General features: G+C 43.0%; 1 protein-coding gene across 3 annotated transcripts in view; it reads left to right on the top strand.

Annotated features, from left to right (window-relative positions):
• The first annotated feature begins 540 nt into the window (after nucleotides 1-540).
• The window catches only part of IL22RA2 (interleukin 22 receptor subunit alpha 2), a 29,936-nt gene continuing 11,344 nt past the window's right edge, over nucleotides 541-19,132 (top strand). For 2 of the 3 annotated variants that reach the window (XM_055265164.2, XM_055265154.2), the window contains exons 1-3: nucleotides 541-771; nucleotides 12,404-12,529; nucleotides 15,738-15,873. In XM_055265164.2, the coding sequence (XP_055121139.1) occupies nucleotides 12,469-12,529; nucleotides 15,738-15,873 (197 nt within the window). In that variant the 5' untranslated portion in view covers nucleotides 541-771; nucleotides 12,404-12,468. Of the gene's footprint in view, nucleotides 772-12,403; nucleotides 12,530-15,737; nucleotides 15,874-17,357; nucleotides 17,454-19,132 lie in introns of all 3 variants that reach the window. The other variant, XM_055265144.2, reaches the window with a different exon arrangement.

Below are 19,132 nucleotides of genomic sequence, written 5' to 3'. Positions count from 1 at the left end.
AACAAGTTGTTTCCCTGTCGTTGGCTCTACAGCTCTATAGTTTTCCAGAGAGGGAGAAGGGTGGTGTTCAGATTATCATTCATGATGAAACTTTTAAAAGATGCTCAGCTGCCCACCAAATCATAGGATGAAGGAAAGGGCCTAGCAGAAACAACAGTTGCTCTGACTTCCCTTCAATGGACAGCACCAAAGTCATACTGAACACCCGTTTTTAAACACTTTTCTGAAAAACAGTAAGAAACACTTAGCCCTTTGCTACCAAGACCTGGTTGAAGAAAATGCTGTTGGTTCCCTGAGGGCTGGCTCTGCAGTCTTGTTCATTTCTGCATCCCTGATGTCTAACACAGTGCCTGGCATATAACAGATACTCAATAAACATTTGTTTGAGTGAATAAACAATTCGAGAAGCCAATGGACAAATGTTCTTTGACATCATTCTATCCCTTTATGGAATGTCTATTACAAGCGAAGAATAACACAAGAGGAGTTTTATAATACTCCCCAGGCCCTGAGGCTAACCAGATCTGATTTCAGCCCTCACTTTACCACTACTCGCTATGAGCCCTGGTCAAGTTCTCTCCACCTCTCTATCTATGTCTCAGTTTCTTCATCTGTAACATCAAATGAATAATAATACCAATCTCCTAGACTTCATAAGAGGATTAACAAAGACAATATATGGGAAAAACGTAACATGGTGTCCTATAATTATTAGATCTTATTATTGACACTAAAATGGCATTAAAATTACCAAAAGGAAGACAGCGCCTTGTAGGTAAACTTTATTTATTTATTTATTTATTTATTTATTTATTTATTTTTTTGAGATGGACTCTCACTTTATCGCTGCCCAAACTGGAGCGCAGTGGCACGATCTCGGCTCACTGCAAACCCCACCTCCTTGACTCAAGCAATTTTCCTGCCTCAGTCCCACTGAGTAGCTGGGATTACAGGCGCACACAGTCACACCTGGCTAATTTTTGTATTTTTTTAGTACAGACGGGGTTGCACCATGTTGGCCAGGCTGGTCTGGAACTCCTCACCTCAAATGATCCACCCACCTCCGCCTCCCAAAGTGCTGAGATTACAGGTGTGAGCCACCGTGTCTGGCCACATCATGTAGATAAACTTTAAAAATCTTTTTTCTTTGTTACGAACAATTTTAAGTATATACAAAAGTAGAGTATAATAAACCTGACACCCAATTTCAACAATTATTAGCTCATGGATGGTCACCCCCTTTCCCAGGCCTTTGTATTATTTTGAAGCAAATCCCAGACATGACGCCATTTCCTCTGTAGTACTACAATAGGTAGCTCTAAAAATAAAATAAAAATAATAACCAAAATTCCATATCACACCTAAAAATAATGAATAATGATTCCTTAATTAGATAAATGGTTGGTCTGCTGGAAGCCACAAGAAGAAAGGAAGAAGAGAATCAAGTCTGTTCAAGACAGGGGCTTAAGCAAGTTCTCTCCAGAGTCAACACGATGATGGAAATACCCGTTGTCACCGTCAAGGTGGACTCTCCCTGCTGCGGAGTGGGGCTGAGGTTGGGGGAGGGCAGGGAATGAAGCCAGCATTTCATGCCTGAAAGGAGGCAGAGCGGAGATCCCCTAGTAATTAAAAGTTTCTTAATTCCCAAACAAAACAGCACTTCATTTGAAACAATTCTGTACAAATTCTTCTGCTTCCAGATTGATGGGAAATTAGAATTGAATTTTATCTTTTCATCTACCTTGAGGCCTTGTTGACAGTGTTGGCTTTTATGCAGGTTCTATTACACAACTAGAGCTAATTGAACAGTGCCAGAACTGGTCTGGTTTGTGAAATTTAACAGAGCACCAAAGCTCACGTTTTGGGGAGAATTCAGTTCTTAAATATGTTTTGCTTATCCCACTTCCCCTAATTTCCCCTCATTTGTTTGACAAAGTCAGCGACCCAGTGGAAACCTCAATTTCATTCTCTGCTGCTCTCATCATAAAACCTTGAATTTAAATATTTTCCTTTTATTCTTAGCTGGAACTTGGAACAATTTGGTTGCTTCAGAATGAGATCTATTGGTATTGAAGCTATTGAACATCAATAGTTCAAACCCAGATTATCATCCCCCATTTAAATACCAAAGTCAATGCGAAGTGGGCAACATTAGCAGGGAAGTGAATAACAATGCTGAGAAGGTTGCAAGCTAAGGAGCAGGAAGAGGTGAAAAGGGAACATAAAATGTGCTGCATGTTTCTTCTTTCAAAGCAGAAGCTACCTTATAAGCACCAAAAACTTCAGTTGGAGGAGATACAAGCCTGGATTCAGAAGACTGCCGTAGAACAGAGGCACTGGGAAACCTGATGTTAACCGCACAAACCCTTCCATGTAGGGCTGGCCTCAGAAAGCATGCATCGCAACTGCCATCCAATGACTGAAATTCGTTAAATGACAAATGACAGTGGCCTGGTCCACTGGGATCTGGTTTCTGAGGAAATTTCTGATAGGTGTCTTCTAAGACCTTTGATTAGGAATAAGGTTTTCCCTGCGTGGCCCCAGCTCCACTCAAGGCCTCACAGTCTCAGGCACCCGAGTGTCTAGAAATGTTCACAGGTGCTGGGTCATGGGGTTGGGATGGAGGGTCTACACTTGAGAAAAACTCCTCTGCTCCTGTCTGTATGCGGAATGCCATCCTTCCCTTTCTCTTTGAAGACTCTGCCTCCTCCACATCAGTGGCACCCAACCCTCTCCTTTTAGCACTTTCATTTTACCCGCTTCCCCTCCTACATTCTAGTCTTGGTTAATGGCTGTGATGGAGGGTGGGAGGCAAAGTGGCTTCGCAAGCCAGCTTCTGAAACTTTTCGTCTCCCATTTAAGAAGAAGAAAAAGACAGAGAAGTTTAGATGAATAGAAGATGTGACCCTGTTGTAGGTCCTTATTGTCTACTTTTCCTTTGAGGAGGAAGCTTAAGGAAGGCAGGGGCAATGTCTGTCTTATCTGCTGCTGCATCCTTGCTGCTGAGACTAATTCCTAGTTTATGGTGGGACAGCAAATATTTGTGAAATGTTATTGGATAGGTGGACGGATGGCTGCTGCTTAGCAGCCATCATTATTCCTTACTAAAGGAGCTATTCTACCAAGAACTTGAAAGAGACTATACAAGAGAAAATAGAAACCAGTATACATTTCCCCTTTTGATCTAAAGAGTCTCTCTTATGACTTGTGGAGGCTGAAGCAACTTCATTTTTAGATGTTAATCTGCCATGTTGTCTTCTGATTAATCCTTTTCCAGGAAGGCTTCTAAGATTTCTAGTTTATCTATTGTTCCTTGTATGAGGACACTTACTTGTCATTAGTCCTGTACGTCAAAACCTGCCTGTACGTCAAAACCACCTTGATGTTATCATACTTCAATTGTCATATACATCCCTTCTGAATCACGCAGGCCCTTTCCCGGTGGTATGTAAGCCCTGGGTCTGTTGTGGGATAATCAAAGACTGGAGAGACCAAAAAGGTTCAGGAAAGTTTATTAAATTAAGGTGATCACTGGCTCAGCTAGTCTGAGCCCCAAACAAAGGGCTTTTCCTACTTTTAAATATCTTAAGGTGGGAACTACGTGAGGTGGGAAGCGAGTTAGAGAAGCAAGAAACAAAGGCAGCATTACAACATTTGTTACATTTTGAGAAAGACATGTCTTGCAGCCTAAACTTACCAGTCTTGTGACCCTGCAGTCGTGCAGGAACTCACTGGGCCTGTAATAAACTTTGAGGAATGTGGAGTTGGGGAGTATAGATAAGGTCCACCGTCCACAGAGAGAAGACAGGCTGTTAATATTCCCTTTTAGCCTGAGTGTAAGCGGGGGGTCACATTTTGCAGTAACTTTAAAAGGATTTTAAAATTTCTATTACTACTACTATTAGGTTATAGTTGATTTCCTTAATTCCTTCTTCATTTCCCCCTTTTGGTGCTCTACACAAATGTAGATTAATAAAGAGCACCACAGTGAGCTATTTTTTCTTGAGGGGGTACATACTCATCTTGGGATACCGGTTGGTACTTTTGCAGAGCCGTTATTCGGGTGGTGGTATGTCTGTCTACCATTGAGTCTATGGTGGATTGGATGTTTCCGATTAGAAGTGGCAAGGGACAGGGAAGCAGTAGGCATCCAGCTATTATGGCCACAAAGCCTATTATTAAAGTTTTAAAGCCTCCAAACCATGAAAACCATCCTCCAAAGAGTGAACTCGGGTTCCAACCAGACCATGTCTGGACCGGAACATGAGCTAACTTCTGCATCCTGGCAGTGATTTCCACGACAGCTTTTCCATTGTTATCAATTTGTAAGCAGCAATTTGTTAAATTACGTTTTCCACAAACCCCCTTCTGAAGCTAAAAGATAATTCAGTACTAACCTGTTCTGATAAATGGCATCTCTCATCTGGGTCGCCTGTATGGCTAGCAAGTCTAAGGCTCGGGCTGTTTCATTGACTATAATTTCCAGAACCGCTTGCAACCTTATGATGTGGTTTGACATATAAATAGGAGTACAGTATCCCCGTGACTCTTCTTGTGCCCAGGTGGCCAGTCCGTAGTATTTGACAATTCTTTCAGGTGGCCATTCATTATCTTTCCAGCCCCCTATTTCAATGTCCTTTTTAATGTTAGTATTTTATTTTTTCCTCAGTACTTATTTTTGTAAACACATTTCTTTTGACTCTTTTTCTACCTTCATCATAGACCAGATAGCTTAGATCTTCCCCTTACTGCAGGGGGAGTAGCAAAAAGAATGGCCTTATTGTTCCTAATATACATGCCCCTGTCCATTTATCGGTTAGTAATTGATAAGCCTTTGTTCCACAGATCCAATATAACCCTGCAGATGCTCTCCAAACAGTTGGAGCATCTAATTGGTACCATGATTGATTTAGTGTTGGGAACTGCAAAAAGGGATTAAAGTGACACAGAGGAATTGTCTATAAAGCTTCTCCATTGTGTTCTGTTCTCAGATTCTTCAAAATATTGTTGACCTAGGCAAGTTGTTTCCCCTACCTGGTTCTGAAAGGACTTTCCCCAACAGGCAATACAGTATTTTCCAATGATGGGGTTCCTTAATAGCCAAACACTTGGATTTGCATTGAATTTTGTAACAAATTCAGGCAAGGTAAAATTGTCTTGTCGCATCAATTCTCTGGCTTCCCAGGGCCACTGATGTCCCATATTAGTACCTCCACATACATAACATTAAGTAATTCCTAAATTGTTAGCAATACTTTGGGCTAGCTGGACAAACAGATTTTCAGTTGATATAGGAGGAATTTGAATTTTTGATACTTCAGGATTAAAGTATTCATTGAAAGATTTATAAAACCTGAACTGTTGTATTGGGCTAAGTTGAACTTGAGTCCTTTGGGTTTTCTTTGTGATGACCAGTGGAATACCAAGTCCTAGGAGAGCTCCCGCCTGATCAAAGTTTAGTAATCCTTTATGCCCTTTAGTCCAGAAAGGCATATTTGGCTTTAGTATTGTCAGATTGAGTGGGTACCATGTTCCATTTGTGTACCCTGTCTTCTCCTCTTGGCTGGCAGACAGAGCAACCCTTCCTGTGTATAGGTGCTGATTAAATTCATGTGTGGTCCACTGATTATCAAAATCAGGGCACTCTTTTTCGGACTCTCCTATTATGGCCTTGGTGGCTCTGCTGCTGACTCTTTCTTGTCCTAAATTTTTACAGATGGTCTAAATATTATTTAGTTTACTGAGATGTGCAGCTTGGCAGGCATCAAAATATACGGAGACAGGCCCTTTACGTGAGTGAGTGAATACTTCCGTTTTGTTTACAAGTTTACTGACCCCAGTTTCTGTGGGGTTTGTATATGATGACGTTAGGGGTTCAACAAATTTGGACTTCAAATAAGAAGTCATAGGGCAAGAACTCTGGGTCATAACATATTTGGGGCTGCCCGTTTCCAGGATCACAGACCGAGTAACTAGTCTGGTTATAAACACAAGTTCCTGTACGAGTCCCTGTACACTCATAGTAGGTCTGGTATAACAGAGTTTTAGTCACACCTTTTCCAGACCAGGCTTCTATCATACAGTGATGACAGTCATCCTGGTCCCCTTTTATAGCCATAGGTGAAAATGTCAGTGGCTTCAGTATTACTAATATTATTAAACTTATACTATGCATGGTCACCTTTCTGGGCAATAAGCTTGGCAGCATTTGCAAAGATAACATGACAGCAAAATAATTACCACAAGTGAGTATAACTATGTTTGTAAGTTTAATCTACATTTAGTTATGTATCGTTGACTTCCTCAGGCTTCAGCCATGCATAGACTAGTCAGCTTCTGTTTGTGTGACTAGAACAGGGCTCAATGTTTCCTCAAGCTTCAGCCGTGCATGGACCAACCAGCCTCCGGTGTGGTAGGAGCAGGGCAGTTGTCCTTGTCAGCAGTGGCTTGGTTTCACCACAGGATCAGCCATGTCGGGTGGTCTGGGTTTTGTTGACTGGTCCACTGGTCCTGGGCGGTGGCTGCTGCTGGTTTCAGCCAGCTATGGTGAACCCAAGGTGTGATACCTGCAACTTTAACAGCAGTGGGGGTAGACAAGTTCACAATATGGGGACCATCCCATAAAGGCCCTAAAGTGGCTGAGTTCCATCATTTGACCCAGACAGTGTCTCCAGGTTAGAAGGGATGTACTGCATCTGTGAGGCTAACAGGTGTTCTTTCTCTTACCCACCTTTGCATTTCCTGTGTGGCCTCACCTAAGGCTTGCATTTGCCTTCTTAAGGTTAATTCCCCAATTTTTTAAATCCCCTTTTATCTGAGTTATGATCAGGGTGTCGGCCAAACACTATCTTATAGGGTGAATACCCAGTTAATTTAGGAGGAGTGCACCTGACTAAGAGAAGGACCATGGGCAGCACCTGATCCCACCCTAGATGAGTTTCACGGCAAAACTTTTTTAACAGCTGTTTGAGTGTCCGGTTTATTCTTTCAGCTTTCCAGAACTCTGTGGGTGATAAGCTGTATGCAGTTTTTATTTGATTTTTAACCTCTGTGTTAGCTGTTGTACTATTTCTGTCACGAATGCTGGGCCATTGTCTGATCCTAAATTTAGAGGCAGTCCAAATCTAGGAATGATGTCCTTTATTAAGATTCTGGTTACTTCCTGAGCTTTCTTTGTCCTGGTGGGAAATGCCTCGACCCACCCTGAGAAAGTGCAGACAAACACTAGCATGTTCTGGTAGCCTCCAGCTCGAGGCAGCTCAGTAAAGTCCACATGCAGGTTTTCACAGGGTGTAGCTCCAGTTTCTTGAATCCCTGGGGGCCATGTTGGCCCCTGCTGTGGATTGTTTGGGGCACAAGTTAAACATTACTAATAAGTGGCTTGCGTGATGGCAGTTAGGCTCAGCAATAGAAATGCCGTCCTACAAGAGTCTCTAATGCAGTTTTTCCCATATGTGTTCCTTGATGAAACCGTTTTCTGAACCGGGTGCTGTTGCTTCTGGGATGGCTGGCGAGTCTCCTGTTTGAGAACTTCCACCAACTTCCTTTCTGGTAACTTCCTCTTTCCTGTTCAAACCAAGCCTTTTCATTAGAGGAGTAGTTAGGGGGTTCTGTAAAGGGAAGCTGCAATAAGGGCATGGTAAGGGTTTCCTCTTCCTTCTTAGTTACCGCTGTCATTGCAGCTCTTTTGGCTTCTCTGTCCACCTTTCTATTTCCTCTAGCCTTGTCACGTCCTCCTGTTTGATGCCCTTTGCAATGGATGACTGCTACTTTTTTGGAGCCCATACAGCTTCTAAGAGCTGCTCTATTTCCTTTTTATTTTTTATTTCCTTTCCATCAGTAGTTAACAATCCTCTTTCCTTATATATGGCTCCATGGGCATGCAAAGTGGCAAAGGCATACCTTGGGTCAGTATAGATGTTTACGGACTTTCCTTTGGCCAAAAGCAAAGCCCTAGTGACAGCTATTATCTCAGTTCTTTGGGCCAAAGTTCAGGCCGGCAGAGGGCAGGTTTCAGCTACTGAATTCAGTGTTACCACTGCATATCCAACCCATCTGATAAACCTTTAGATGTGAAGCTGCTTCCATCAGTCAAGTATTTAACATGTGGGTCTTTTAAGGGCTAGTGCTTTAAGTCTTTTCAGCTTGAGAAAACTTCATCCACAGTTTCCACACAACAGTGATACCCTGGGCCACACAATGGGGGCTTTCCATGCTCCACCCATTCTACTGGCAGCTGTGTGGCTGGATTTAGAGTATTCACAGTCTCCGAGGTTATGTAGGGGATTTTACACAAAAGTCCTTTATATCTTAACATCCTAGGGTTAGAAAGCCAGCGATGCCCCCTCTGCTCCATCAGGGTGACAACCATGTGGGGCACCCGACTTATTACCATTCCTCTGTTGTTGGGACAGTAAGGGTCATTATCGTGGCTTTTCTTTGACCTAGATTTAGAGTCATGTCCGCTTCTGGTGTAAAGGAGATTTGTGCTTGCAATTTCTGGAGCAAATGTCTTCCTAACAAGGGCACCAGAAAATTTGGCATTCATTCTTCTAGTGTCCCATCTGCTTGCATCTCACACATTGATCTCTCTTAAGCCTAGGTTGGCCCTCTTGTCCTGGCTTAGCTTCCTGGTTTTACCTAGTTTGTCCTCTATCATGACCGCGACCATGACCACATCCTCTCACAAAACCAGTTTCTCTTCCAACTAAGGCTGCCGCCAGCAAGTCTACCTTTTCCTTAGCTCTCCATCTAGCTTTCTCTTGGCCTCCTCATTCTGATTTACAAACACCTTAGTAGCCACCTGGATAAGCTGGGTAATATTCACGCCTTCAAACACTTCTAACTTTCGATGTCTTCTTGCGCCTGGCTTACAAATGCCACATTAACCATACACTGATTACCTGCAGCCTCTGGGTCAAGTGGCACGTAAGGCCGGTAAGCATCGCAAAGCCTCTCATAAAATTCACTGGGACTTTTATCTGGCTTCTGGCAGACCTCTGAGACCTTTCCGATATTGGTGGCCTTTTTCCCTGCAGTCTTTATTCCATTTAGGAGTGCCTCTCAATACCGCTGCAAACTTTGTAGCCCTTGAGCCTGGTTAGGGTCCCAGCCTGGGTCAGCCTCTATCAGGAGTGCTTGTTGTGCATACTGCCTGATATCTCCTGTGCCTGCAGGTGCATTTTTCTCCAGCCACTGGAGAGCAGCTTGTATAACTCTATGGTGCTCTTCCATATTAAATAATGACAGAAGAAATTGTTTGCAATCAGCCCAGGTAGGATTGTGAGTTAGGAAAATGGACTGCATTAGATCTATAAGAGCCTGAGGCTTCTCTGTATAGGAGGGAGTATGTTGTCTCCAATTTAAGAGATCAGTAGTAGAGAAGGGCTGATAAACGAAGAGCTGTTCTCCCCCTTGGACTTCATTCTGTGCATTCAAATAAATTTGTCCCCATGTTTCTCAGAGTGGCATCTGCATTGCTTGGGCACGGACCGACCTAAGGCGGCCGACCTCATCACCCTGGAGTTCCTCCCTTGGCTTTTCAGGCAAGGGTTCTGGCTCCTCTCTGCATGGTGTTGCCTGAGGGGTGCTTTCTTCTGAGTCTGAGCCTCTGGAGGCAGCTGGGGCAGCCTCCTGTCTAAGCCTTGCCAGGGATGGATTAATTGGTGAATAGGGGGGTGGAATTTTTAACTCTTCAGGTGGGGCCTGTAGGACAGGTTTTTTCTGCTTTTCCTGTGACTTTTCTTTTTCTGATGCCTTGCACTTTCTTTCTATTGTTCCTGGTTTTGTCTTGGCCGTTAGAGTCTTACAGTAGATCTCAAAGCAGGACTGCAGCCACTTAGGGTGGGTCTGAATTACGTTTAGCCAGGAGTCAATATACAGAAACTGATCCAGCTGCCCGGGCTGTTCTCCAAGCCTGGTGACCACCCAAAACACTCAGCCAATTATCTCCCTGTCTATTGTCCCCTCGGCTGGCCACCCTACATTAAGAGATGGCTATTTTATCTCAAAAAAGGTTCTCAGTTTCTGTGGAGTTAGCTTAACCCCATAATCACCATTAAAACCTTTTTTTAAAGTTTTTCAGCACGCACTCCAGTGGAATAGGCTTTGACGCTTTTCCTCCCATTTCCTCCCTCACGCCGCGCTTTCACTCTCACTTGCACTCTTGGATCCACCAGACTGAGTCCTATTACAGGAGGTTTGGACACTGCTTAGCCAGGAGCATGCCTTAATTCCTGTCATAGCTAGCTGTGGCTGTGGACCTGGTCCTATGGGCCGTATGCAGTGTCCTAGGTCTGGTTTTTCCCACACTCACCTGGGAGCACACAGTCCATGCTAAGAGATCTGTGCCTCCCCACATCAACCCCGCCTTGGTCTCTCCCGAGACCGTCTCTTTCACACACTTTCACACACCTCCCTTGTCCCCAAAATGGTTTTCCTTTCTGACTGACTCATGAGCCCCACCTACGTCTGGTGTCAGTAAGGGTGTGAGTTTCATCTGAATCAACGGGCCTCTCCCATTGTCCCAACCCCCTTGGGTCAGACTAGTTGTCATGCCCTTGGAGGTGACCAGGCTCCCCTTCCATCCTTATGGGACAGGTCTTGCCTTAGGGCCCAAACCTTACCGCGGTTCATATGTCTACGTGCTGTTCCTGTGACTGTCCTGCAACCCTTTCCACTGGTTCCATTTGCAGTGTTGGAGGAAGGCTCCAGAATGTGGAAGGGCTGTTCTCCTTCTGGGCTAAAACTTTCCCGGTGGCACCAAGGACCCCAGATTTCCCGCATCCTGGGTCTCTAGCCCACAGGCAAAGGAGACAGAAAATCTGCCATCTCCAATCCCGGACTGGCCCCCAGAAATGTTGTGGGACAATCAAAGATTGGAGAGACTGAAAAAGGTTCAGGAGAGTTTACTAAATTAAGGTGATCAGTAGGACATATGTCCAGAAAGTCTGAGCCCTGAACAAAGGGCTTTTCCTACTTTTAAACATCTTAAGGTGGGAACTACATGAGGCAGGAAGTGAGATACAGAAGCAAGAAACAAAGGCAGCATTACACCATTTGTTATATTTTGAGAAAGACATGTCTTGCAACCTAAACTTACCAGTCTTGTGACCCTGCAGTCGTGCAGGAACTCACTGGGCCTGTAATAAACTTGGAGGAATGTGGATTTGGGGAGTATAGATAAGGTCCACTGTCCACAGAGAGAAGACAGGTTGTTAATATTCCCTTTTAACTTGAGTGTAAGGGGGGGGGTCACATTTTGCAGCAACTTTAAGAGGATTTTAAAATTTCTATTACTACTACTATTAGGTTATAGTTGATTTCCTTAATTCCTTCTTCAGGTCTACAGGGTAAAGGCATGAGGGTCCACCATATTGTCTTGCCACTGTCCAGGACACACACATGGCTCTGTTCATAAGTCCCTATTAAATGTTTCTTTCTGAGAAACTGGATATGTCAGCGTTTTTCTTTGGCCTCTCAGCTTCCTTGGACTTTAAGGGTAGGTTTGCACAGACCTGCTCGCTATGGAACATGACTTTTTTGTTCTTTCATGTATAATTTTAGTACCTCTAAACACATGTAGTAAAAAAAAATGGTAAGAAGAATGATATAATGAATCATAGAGAAAAGATGAGCTGGTTCTATCAGATTTCAAAGACAATGTGAAAATATCTAATGTAGCTCAAAAAGAATGTCTTCCCCATTCATCTTTTTAAGGAATCATGTGGTTTGACAGGCTCAAAATCTTTTTCCAGCTTGCTGGAGACTGGGTATGAGAATGGAAGAGGAAGAGGCATTAGCTAAATGGAACTCAGGACCACTACGGAGTGGGGAAGGCTGAAGAGTATGGCAGGGAGCCCCATGAAGAGCCAGAGGCAGCAGGAGGGTATGGGGCATAGCAGGGAGATTAATTGGGGAGCTACCAAAAAGGGACGAAAAAAGTGAATCAACGAGAGACCCCTCTTGCTTTGAACCACTGCTGGGGTCCCGATAGCTGCAACTGCCAAGCATATTACTCAAAATCATCCTGGCAGCCAAGTCCTAGTCCTTGGCAGCCTCTCCGCCTCCTGGGGCCAGATTCCCTTAAGGCCCCATGAGTCGTTTCATTCACTCACCTGCTTGCCACTTGCACAATCCCTGCACTGCCCTGCCCTTCGGGTATGCCCATCCTCAGTGTTTTGCCTTTCCGCAGCTAATGAAGCCCCAAAAGAAAAACGAGCTTCCCAATAAAAACGAGCTTCCACATAAAAGTGACAGCAAATGCTTTTTGAAGTGATTTTTATACTTTCATATTTCTCCTAAAATAAAATAATATAATGTAGTATCGAAATAAAATTGTAGTTACTTCAAGGAACCATCTGCCTTAAACCCAGGAGTGATTGTCTGTTTGTGGATTTTACAGTTTCCTCTTTGGTCCTGAGCCGGTTAAAGGGAACACTGGTTGCCTGAACAGTCACACTTGCAACCATGATGCCTAAACATTGCTTTCTAGGTTTCCTCATCAGTGTCTTCCTTACTGGTGTAGCAGGTAAGTGCTTTGTTTCTTTTTAATTGCTCATAGCTTTGTCATCTGAGTCTGATCAAGGATCTGTTAAAAATGGCACTGGTACTTTTTTGGACTTTATAAAGGCTGCAGCTTTTGAGGTCACTAAGTGATCACAGCAGGCGTGGGGTTAGTGTCTATCTGCAGCTTGAATGACCCCACATGTAATTAATGACTACCCACTAAAGAAAAGGCTCTCTGGAGGGTGCAGAGACTTCATACAGAACAAATATACATCCATTTCTCTCTGTCTCTCTCTCTCTCCCCCTCCCTCCCTCTCTCTCCCTCTCTCTTTCTCTCTGGCTCTCACTCACCTTAGAATGTCTTTTACCTTGAAGGAACACTATATCATGGTGGTTACCAGCACAGGCTCCTAAGCCGAACTGTCATAGTCTGGATTTCAGATCTGCCATTTACCATCTAGGAAAACTTGGGAAATTTACTTAACACCCTCAATTTCCTCATTAGTAGAATGGGGATTCTAGGGCACTGTGAAGATTAAATGAATTAATACATGCCAAATGCTTAGAGAAGTGCCTGGCACAGGATAGGGACCACAAACAACAGGTGAGAATTTGCTTCTTGTATTCGTGGAGGAAACTGCAGGAGTGTAGAGCATCTTATTACCACCGCATACTTCTGAGCAAGCCTGTAAGAATCCAAGTTAACAGATGGGTACCTCTCAGTGTAAGCGATTTAAGTAACTTGCCAAGATGGAGCAGTTGTCCAGTGACTAATACATAAAAGCAATTCAAGCCTTCATCTTCCAGAAATGTTTGGATTTGAGAAGACTCTGGTCCTTGGTAACAGCAAGGGCACATTTAGCAAAATATGGCAGGAATTCAAATGTTACCAAAATGTTCCTGGCTCTGCATCTTACCAACCCTGTAACCTCAAGTAAGAGATGCAACTTTTTAAAGCCTCAGCTTCCTCATCTGTAGAATGTGATAATAAATATATTTACCTTACTTGGTGGTTGTGGGAATTAAGCAAGTTGTAAAGCTTTGAACATAGTGCCTAATATAAGTTAATGTTCATATATGTTCAATGTTTGATGAATGGCAGCCAGAAGGAGGAGGAGGGAAGAAGAAAGAAGATAAATTATAGCCTCAGCTTCTAATTGGTCTGCCACTTTCATTAGCTCCTCTCTCCCAAGGCTTTGCTCTTGGTTTTCTGCTGGAGGGAAACGGCAGGCTCTGCACTCAGATTGTCTGGGTACAAAATCAGCTTCACCATTTGCTGCCTAGCAATCTCCTTCAGGTCTCCAAGGCTTCATTTTTTCAGTCTGTAAGAGGAAGACCATAATGCACAGTACCTTCCTCATAGAAGAGCTGGGCAAATTGAATGAGTGAATGCAGATAAAATCCCTCAGTGCCTGGTGCAGTGTTATTACTGTTGGTGGTGTTAGCACTGATGTTACAAAAATGAGAGAAGAAATCCATAGACAGAGAGATAAAGGGCATTAAGCCATCTATCTTCATGTTAGCAAATCAATTCTAGGCAGACCTTCAGGAAATTGTGCCTGTCATCTCCTGAAAACTTCTGGAATTTTTATGTTCTAAAGATGATTGATCAGGCAGTGATTTTTGTGATCAAAGTCAATTGTGGCTATAGACCCTTTCCAAGAACACAACACCATTTGATGCACTGATGGTGGTCCAAACAATAAAAGTGAAAACAAATTAAAAAACAAATAACAGTATTCACACTATTTGGTTGGTAAGAAGAAAGGCCTGAGGAAATAGTCTTGTTCATTTGAAAATAACAAATCTTGAAAGTTCAGAGCTGAGACCAATGGGCTTGGGAGTATTTTTTTTAACCATCTCAATAACTTGATACATTTGAGCAAAGACTTGAAGGAGGTGGAGAAATGAGCCATGTGAAATCCAGGGGAAGAGTAGACCAGGAAGAGGGAAGGGCCAGTGCAGAGGCCCTAAGGCAGCGTCATTGGGGTCATGGTGGAGCAAGTGAAGGAGTCAACACTGCAAACACAGGGGTCGGGGTGACAGAAGATGAGGTCAGGGAGAAAACAGAAGATACGCTCCCTGGCCGGGTGCAGTGGTTCACGCCTGTAATCCCAGCACTTTGGGAGGCCTAGGCAGGCAGATCACTTGAGGTCAGGAGTTCAAGACCAGCCTGCCCAACATGGTGAAACCCTGTCTCTACTAAAAATACAAAAAATTAGCCAGACGTGGTGGTGGGCACCTGTAATCCCAGCTACTCAGGAGGCTGAGGCAGGAGAATCACTTGAATCCGGGAGGTAGAGGTTGCAGTGAGCTGAGATCATGCCACTGCACTCTAGCCAGAGTGACAAGAGTGAAACTCCGTCTAAAAAAAAAAAAAAGATATGCTTCCTGATTCCTTCTCCTTCTGCCCAACTTCTTATCCCTTATAAAAAACCTTGAACCCTAAATAAAATTTTGCCAAAGTTCTCTTGCCTCCATACGACTAAAGGCAAGTGAGGTTGTACCACCTATGTTGCATGATTTGAGGAAGAAAGCACACGTCATGCCAGTGCAAAATTATCCCATCCCATGCCATGATTAGTCCCTGAAACACTAGCCTCCCAGCAGGGTCTTGGGCAGTTTTCCTCATTAGCATGGCCATTTCATCTGAGGGATTATGCTTGGGTACTTGGAGCCAGGATGCAGGCAGGTAAATACAGCCATTCAGGAGTGGGACTGCAAAGGCAGACCTACCCGGAAGCAGGACCCAGAGATGGAGCAAGAACCTGCGAAAGGAGGGACTGAGTGCTGGGCTGAGGTCCTGGAGCCAGAACTGGTCCCTAGCAAATTTTGCTTGAGTAGTACCAATATAGTGGTTCCTAAGAAGATGGTTGGTGGTCTTAGTGTGGGTCCTTCATCTCAGTCATTATATTCCATCACTATTTGGAAATAAAATAAGACCAATATTTTTTTTACTGCAATTTACTTCCCCCACAGCCTTGGAAATAGGGTGGGAAGATATCATGTACATGTTTATGATCTGGAACTCATCATTCTGAGACTTTAGCATGCATCAAAATCACTGCATTGAAGATTCAAAATGTTGATTTCTGGGCTCCACCTCTACTATCTGCACTTAGAGCAACTACGTTAGGGAATCCTGATGCAGGTATTCCATTGAAAACTACTGCTGGGAACAACAGTGCTCCAAGCAACGTTCAATGCTCTTCCTTCTCTTATTATCTTAGGAACTCAGCCAGCGCATGAGTCTCTGAAGCCTCAGAGGGTACAATTTCAGTCCCGAAATTTTCACAACATTTTGCAATGGAAGCCTGGGAGGTCATTTACTGGCAACAGCAGTGTCTATTTTGTGCAGTACAAAATGTAAGTAAATTGAGCCTCCTTCAGCTGATAGAGATGGCACTGGGATAACATGTTCTAGGATGCAATGGAGTGTTAGGATCAGAGCTTTTGTTCAGTTTCAGAGGGGTTGAGAAGAAGCCAAGGTCAGGATAGCAGTGACTTGTCTCCCCTGAAGGCTGCCTGGGGACTCAAAATACATGATGGTATGCAGTGCATTGGGCAGATACTTCAGCCCTAGACCTGCACCACAGGCTCAGCCTTCGCCTCCATAGTGGAGCCTGGCACATGGTGGGTTCTCAATACAGATTTGTCAAGCGAATGTTGGAAGCAACTTATTTAGCACATAGCAAGTACTCAGTGAGTGAAACTATCGGTAGTTGAAAAAGAAGTTGTGTCAAACATGGAGGCGAGTGTGTAAAATAAGGTTTTAATTTAAAAGTCACTTTCAGAGTGGATTTACTATTTAGAAAATTCCTTTCAAAAACTAATGACTCTCGTAAGCATGAACACAAATTGGAATACGCTGCTGCATGTTCCTCTTGTGTGATCCTCAGGCTACTCCTGCTGGATCACTGCCAAAACTCAGATATAATCTACTCCTTTCCTGGCTCAAGGCTTGGAAACAAACACTCCTGACTTGAAAATGTCAGGTTTTTCCACTCATATATTTCTGGGGGGCGAGGGGGGTTGAGGCTCAATCCTGTCTCCTGACAGTGAGACGGGAGATATTACAGTTTAGCTTTCATGGTTTTTCACTAGAAATTCAGAAAATCAAATGCAGCTATGGCCAAAATAGCAATTTTTATCCCATGAATTCATCCATGTCTCTCCAGCATGGGGTAGGTCCTAGGTCAGATTTTCCTGCTAATTAATTTCAGAAGGAATATCCCCAGAAGCATCTCCATCTTTAACCGCTGCTACTTCTCTCTACATATTTTATGTAGTGATTGTAAAATTTACAAATCTTTACAATGAACGTTTCTCCATTACAAAAGTAGACATGTGCGTCACTGGAGATAATTTCAGCATGTAGGAAGTAAAGATTGGTACTCTTTTTATACTTCCCCTTGAGCAGTATAACTAGGTCAAAAGTGGACCTATTTGTGGTCCGAAGTACTAAGAAGATCAGAAACTGTTTTACCATGAATCTAATGAAGATTAAACTTCAGGACCCCAATGCAAGGATTTTATATTTATAAATCTTTTCCTAAAGAGGACTCCCAAGCTGCTATGGTTTGAGTTTGTCTCCACCAAAATTCATGTTGAAATTTAATCCTTAGTGTGGTGGTGTTGGAAGCAGGGCCTCGTAGGAGGTGTTTGGGTCATGGGGATGGAGTGCTCATGAATGGCTTGGTACCATTATTGCTGCAGTTGAGTGAGTTCTCACTCTTGCAAGACTGAATTTGTCATGGAAATGTTTCTATGAGAGTGGTTGTTGTAAAGCCAGGATGCCCCTTGAGTTTGGCCTCTTCACGGGATCTGTTTTCCCCATTGACCTTCTCCAGCATGTTCTCATGCAGCATGAAAAACTCTCACCAGAAGCCAAGTGGATGCTGGCAGCACACTTCTTGTAACTTCCCAGGCTGCAGAACATGGGCTAAGCAAACCTCTTTTCCTTATCAATTACCTAGCCTCAGGTGTTCTGTTATAGAAACACTAAATGGACCAAGATTATATAAATTTCAGACCCCAGAATACCTGAATCCATTCCTGTCTCTAAGGGAGTTTCAACAGCACAAGACAAATTTATAATTTTGAAAACTTTCACTTTGGTGTATCCAGTTCATGGGCTATAATACTGTTATATCCCTCACATTTAGAATAGGATAAACAATGAGATATTATTTTAAAAGAGAAGCCTGTCATTACAGCTAAGTTAAAGACTTATATAAATAAATAATAATTTTAAAACATCAAATTATACTCAATACTTGTTGTGGTTCTGCTTTAATTGTGATAGAATGAAACTGCTGTCACCATGTAGATTACTGAGTACAGATACCATCGATCTTCCTTATTATGTGTCTAGAAAGCTAGATGTCAAGTCTTTCAATAAATATTTTGGGAAACCTTTCTCCCCAGACTCCAATTCATTCTCTGTTCCCCATCACTTTGTTGCATTGGTCTGATTTATGGCAGGTAAGGAAACAAAGCGTGAATCTTCCCTTTGACTATTACACCATCCTGTGGCCTCAGGCTGAGTCAACTTCTCTGCCTCTTGCCTCACTACCTTTTTTCACGGGTTTCCCTCCCCATCTCCCAACCCCTAATTACAGGGCTCCATATATAGTCCTCACTAAAAGTTCCCGTCAATTTTCAATAAAGAGATTAGTCATGTATGTAGGGTAAGCAACACCTGAGATGAAAAGTGGTAGCAACTTCTCAGAATCAGCCACATTACTCAACAGCAAGCTGATGAGAAGTGGAGAAAAACCACAAAAAGCCAAAACCACAGAGCATTAAGGATGTGGAGAGTGAGTATTCAAAAATGGAAGTCAGTCCACACACCAGAAAGAACATTTTGCCAAGTATTAAAAAATAAATTAAAACCCTTATGTTAGTGATACAGAGAGTGTCAGGGATGTTTATCTTCCAGCAAGACAGCGCTTTAGGTAATGCTGTGGTTTCTATGTGTCCCCCAAAAGTTCATGTGTTGGAAACTTGATCCCCAGTGCAGCAATGTTGAGAGGTGGGACTTTGGGGAGATGATTGGGTCATGAGGATTCTGCCCCATGAATGGATTCATCCATTGATGGATTAACGAATTAATGTGTTATTGAGGAAGTGGGCTAGTTATCACAAAAGTTGTTCTGTTTTACATATATGTGTATATATATATGTATATACGTATATACGTATATATATACATATATGTGTGTGTGTGTGTGTATATATATATATATATATATATATATATGCCATCTCTCTTGAATCCCTGTGACATCCTCTGCCACCTTAAGTCTCTGCAGAGAGTCCCCACCAGCAAGAACGCCCTCACCAGATGTGGCTCCTAGGCATTAGACTTCCTAGCCTCCAAAACTGTAAGAAATAAATTCCTTTTCTTTATAAATTACCCAGTCTCGGGTATTCAGTTATAGCAACAGAAAATGGACTGAGATAGTTAATAAGAAGGAATTTTTTTAAAAGATTCTGAAGAGTAGCCATAAGCTATCATGGTGGTGTTGCTACTAGAATCAGGTATTAAGAATTATTAGTCTGAAAATACTGAAGACTCCTTGAGTGGAGAAAAGAAACTCAGATCTTTGCCTTTTCCCTGCTA

This window comes from Symphalangus syndactylus, chromosome 2, assembly GCF_028878055.3.
Source record: "Symphalangus syndactylus isolate Jambi chromosome 2, NHGRI_mSymSyn1-v2.1_pri, whole genome shotgun sequence".
NCBI classification, from domain to species: Eukaryota; Metazoa; Chordata; class Mammalia; order Primates; family Hylobatidae; genus Symphalangus; species Symphalangus syndactylus.
The sequence above is the reverse complement of the archived record's forward strand: the minus strand, read 5'-3'. Positions and strand labels throughout refer to the sequence as shown.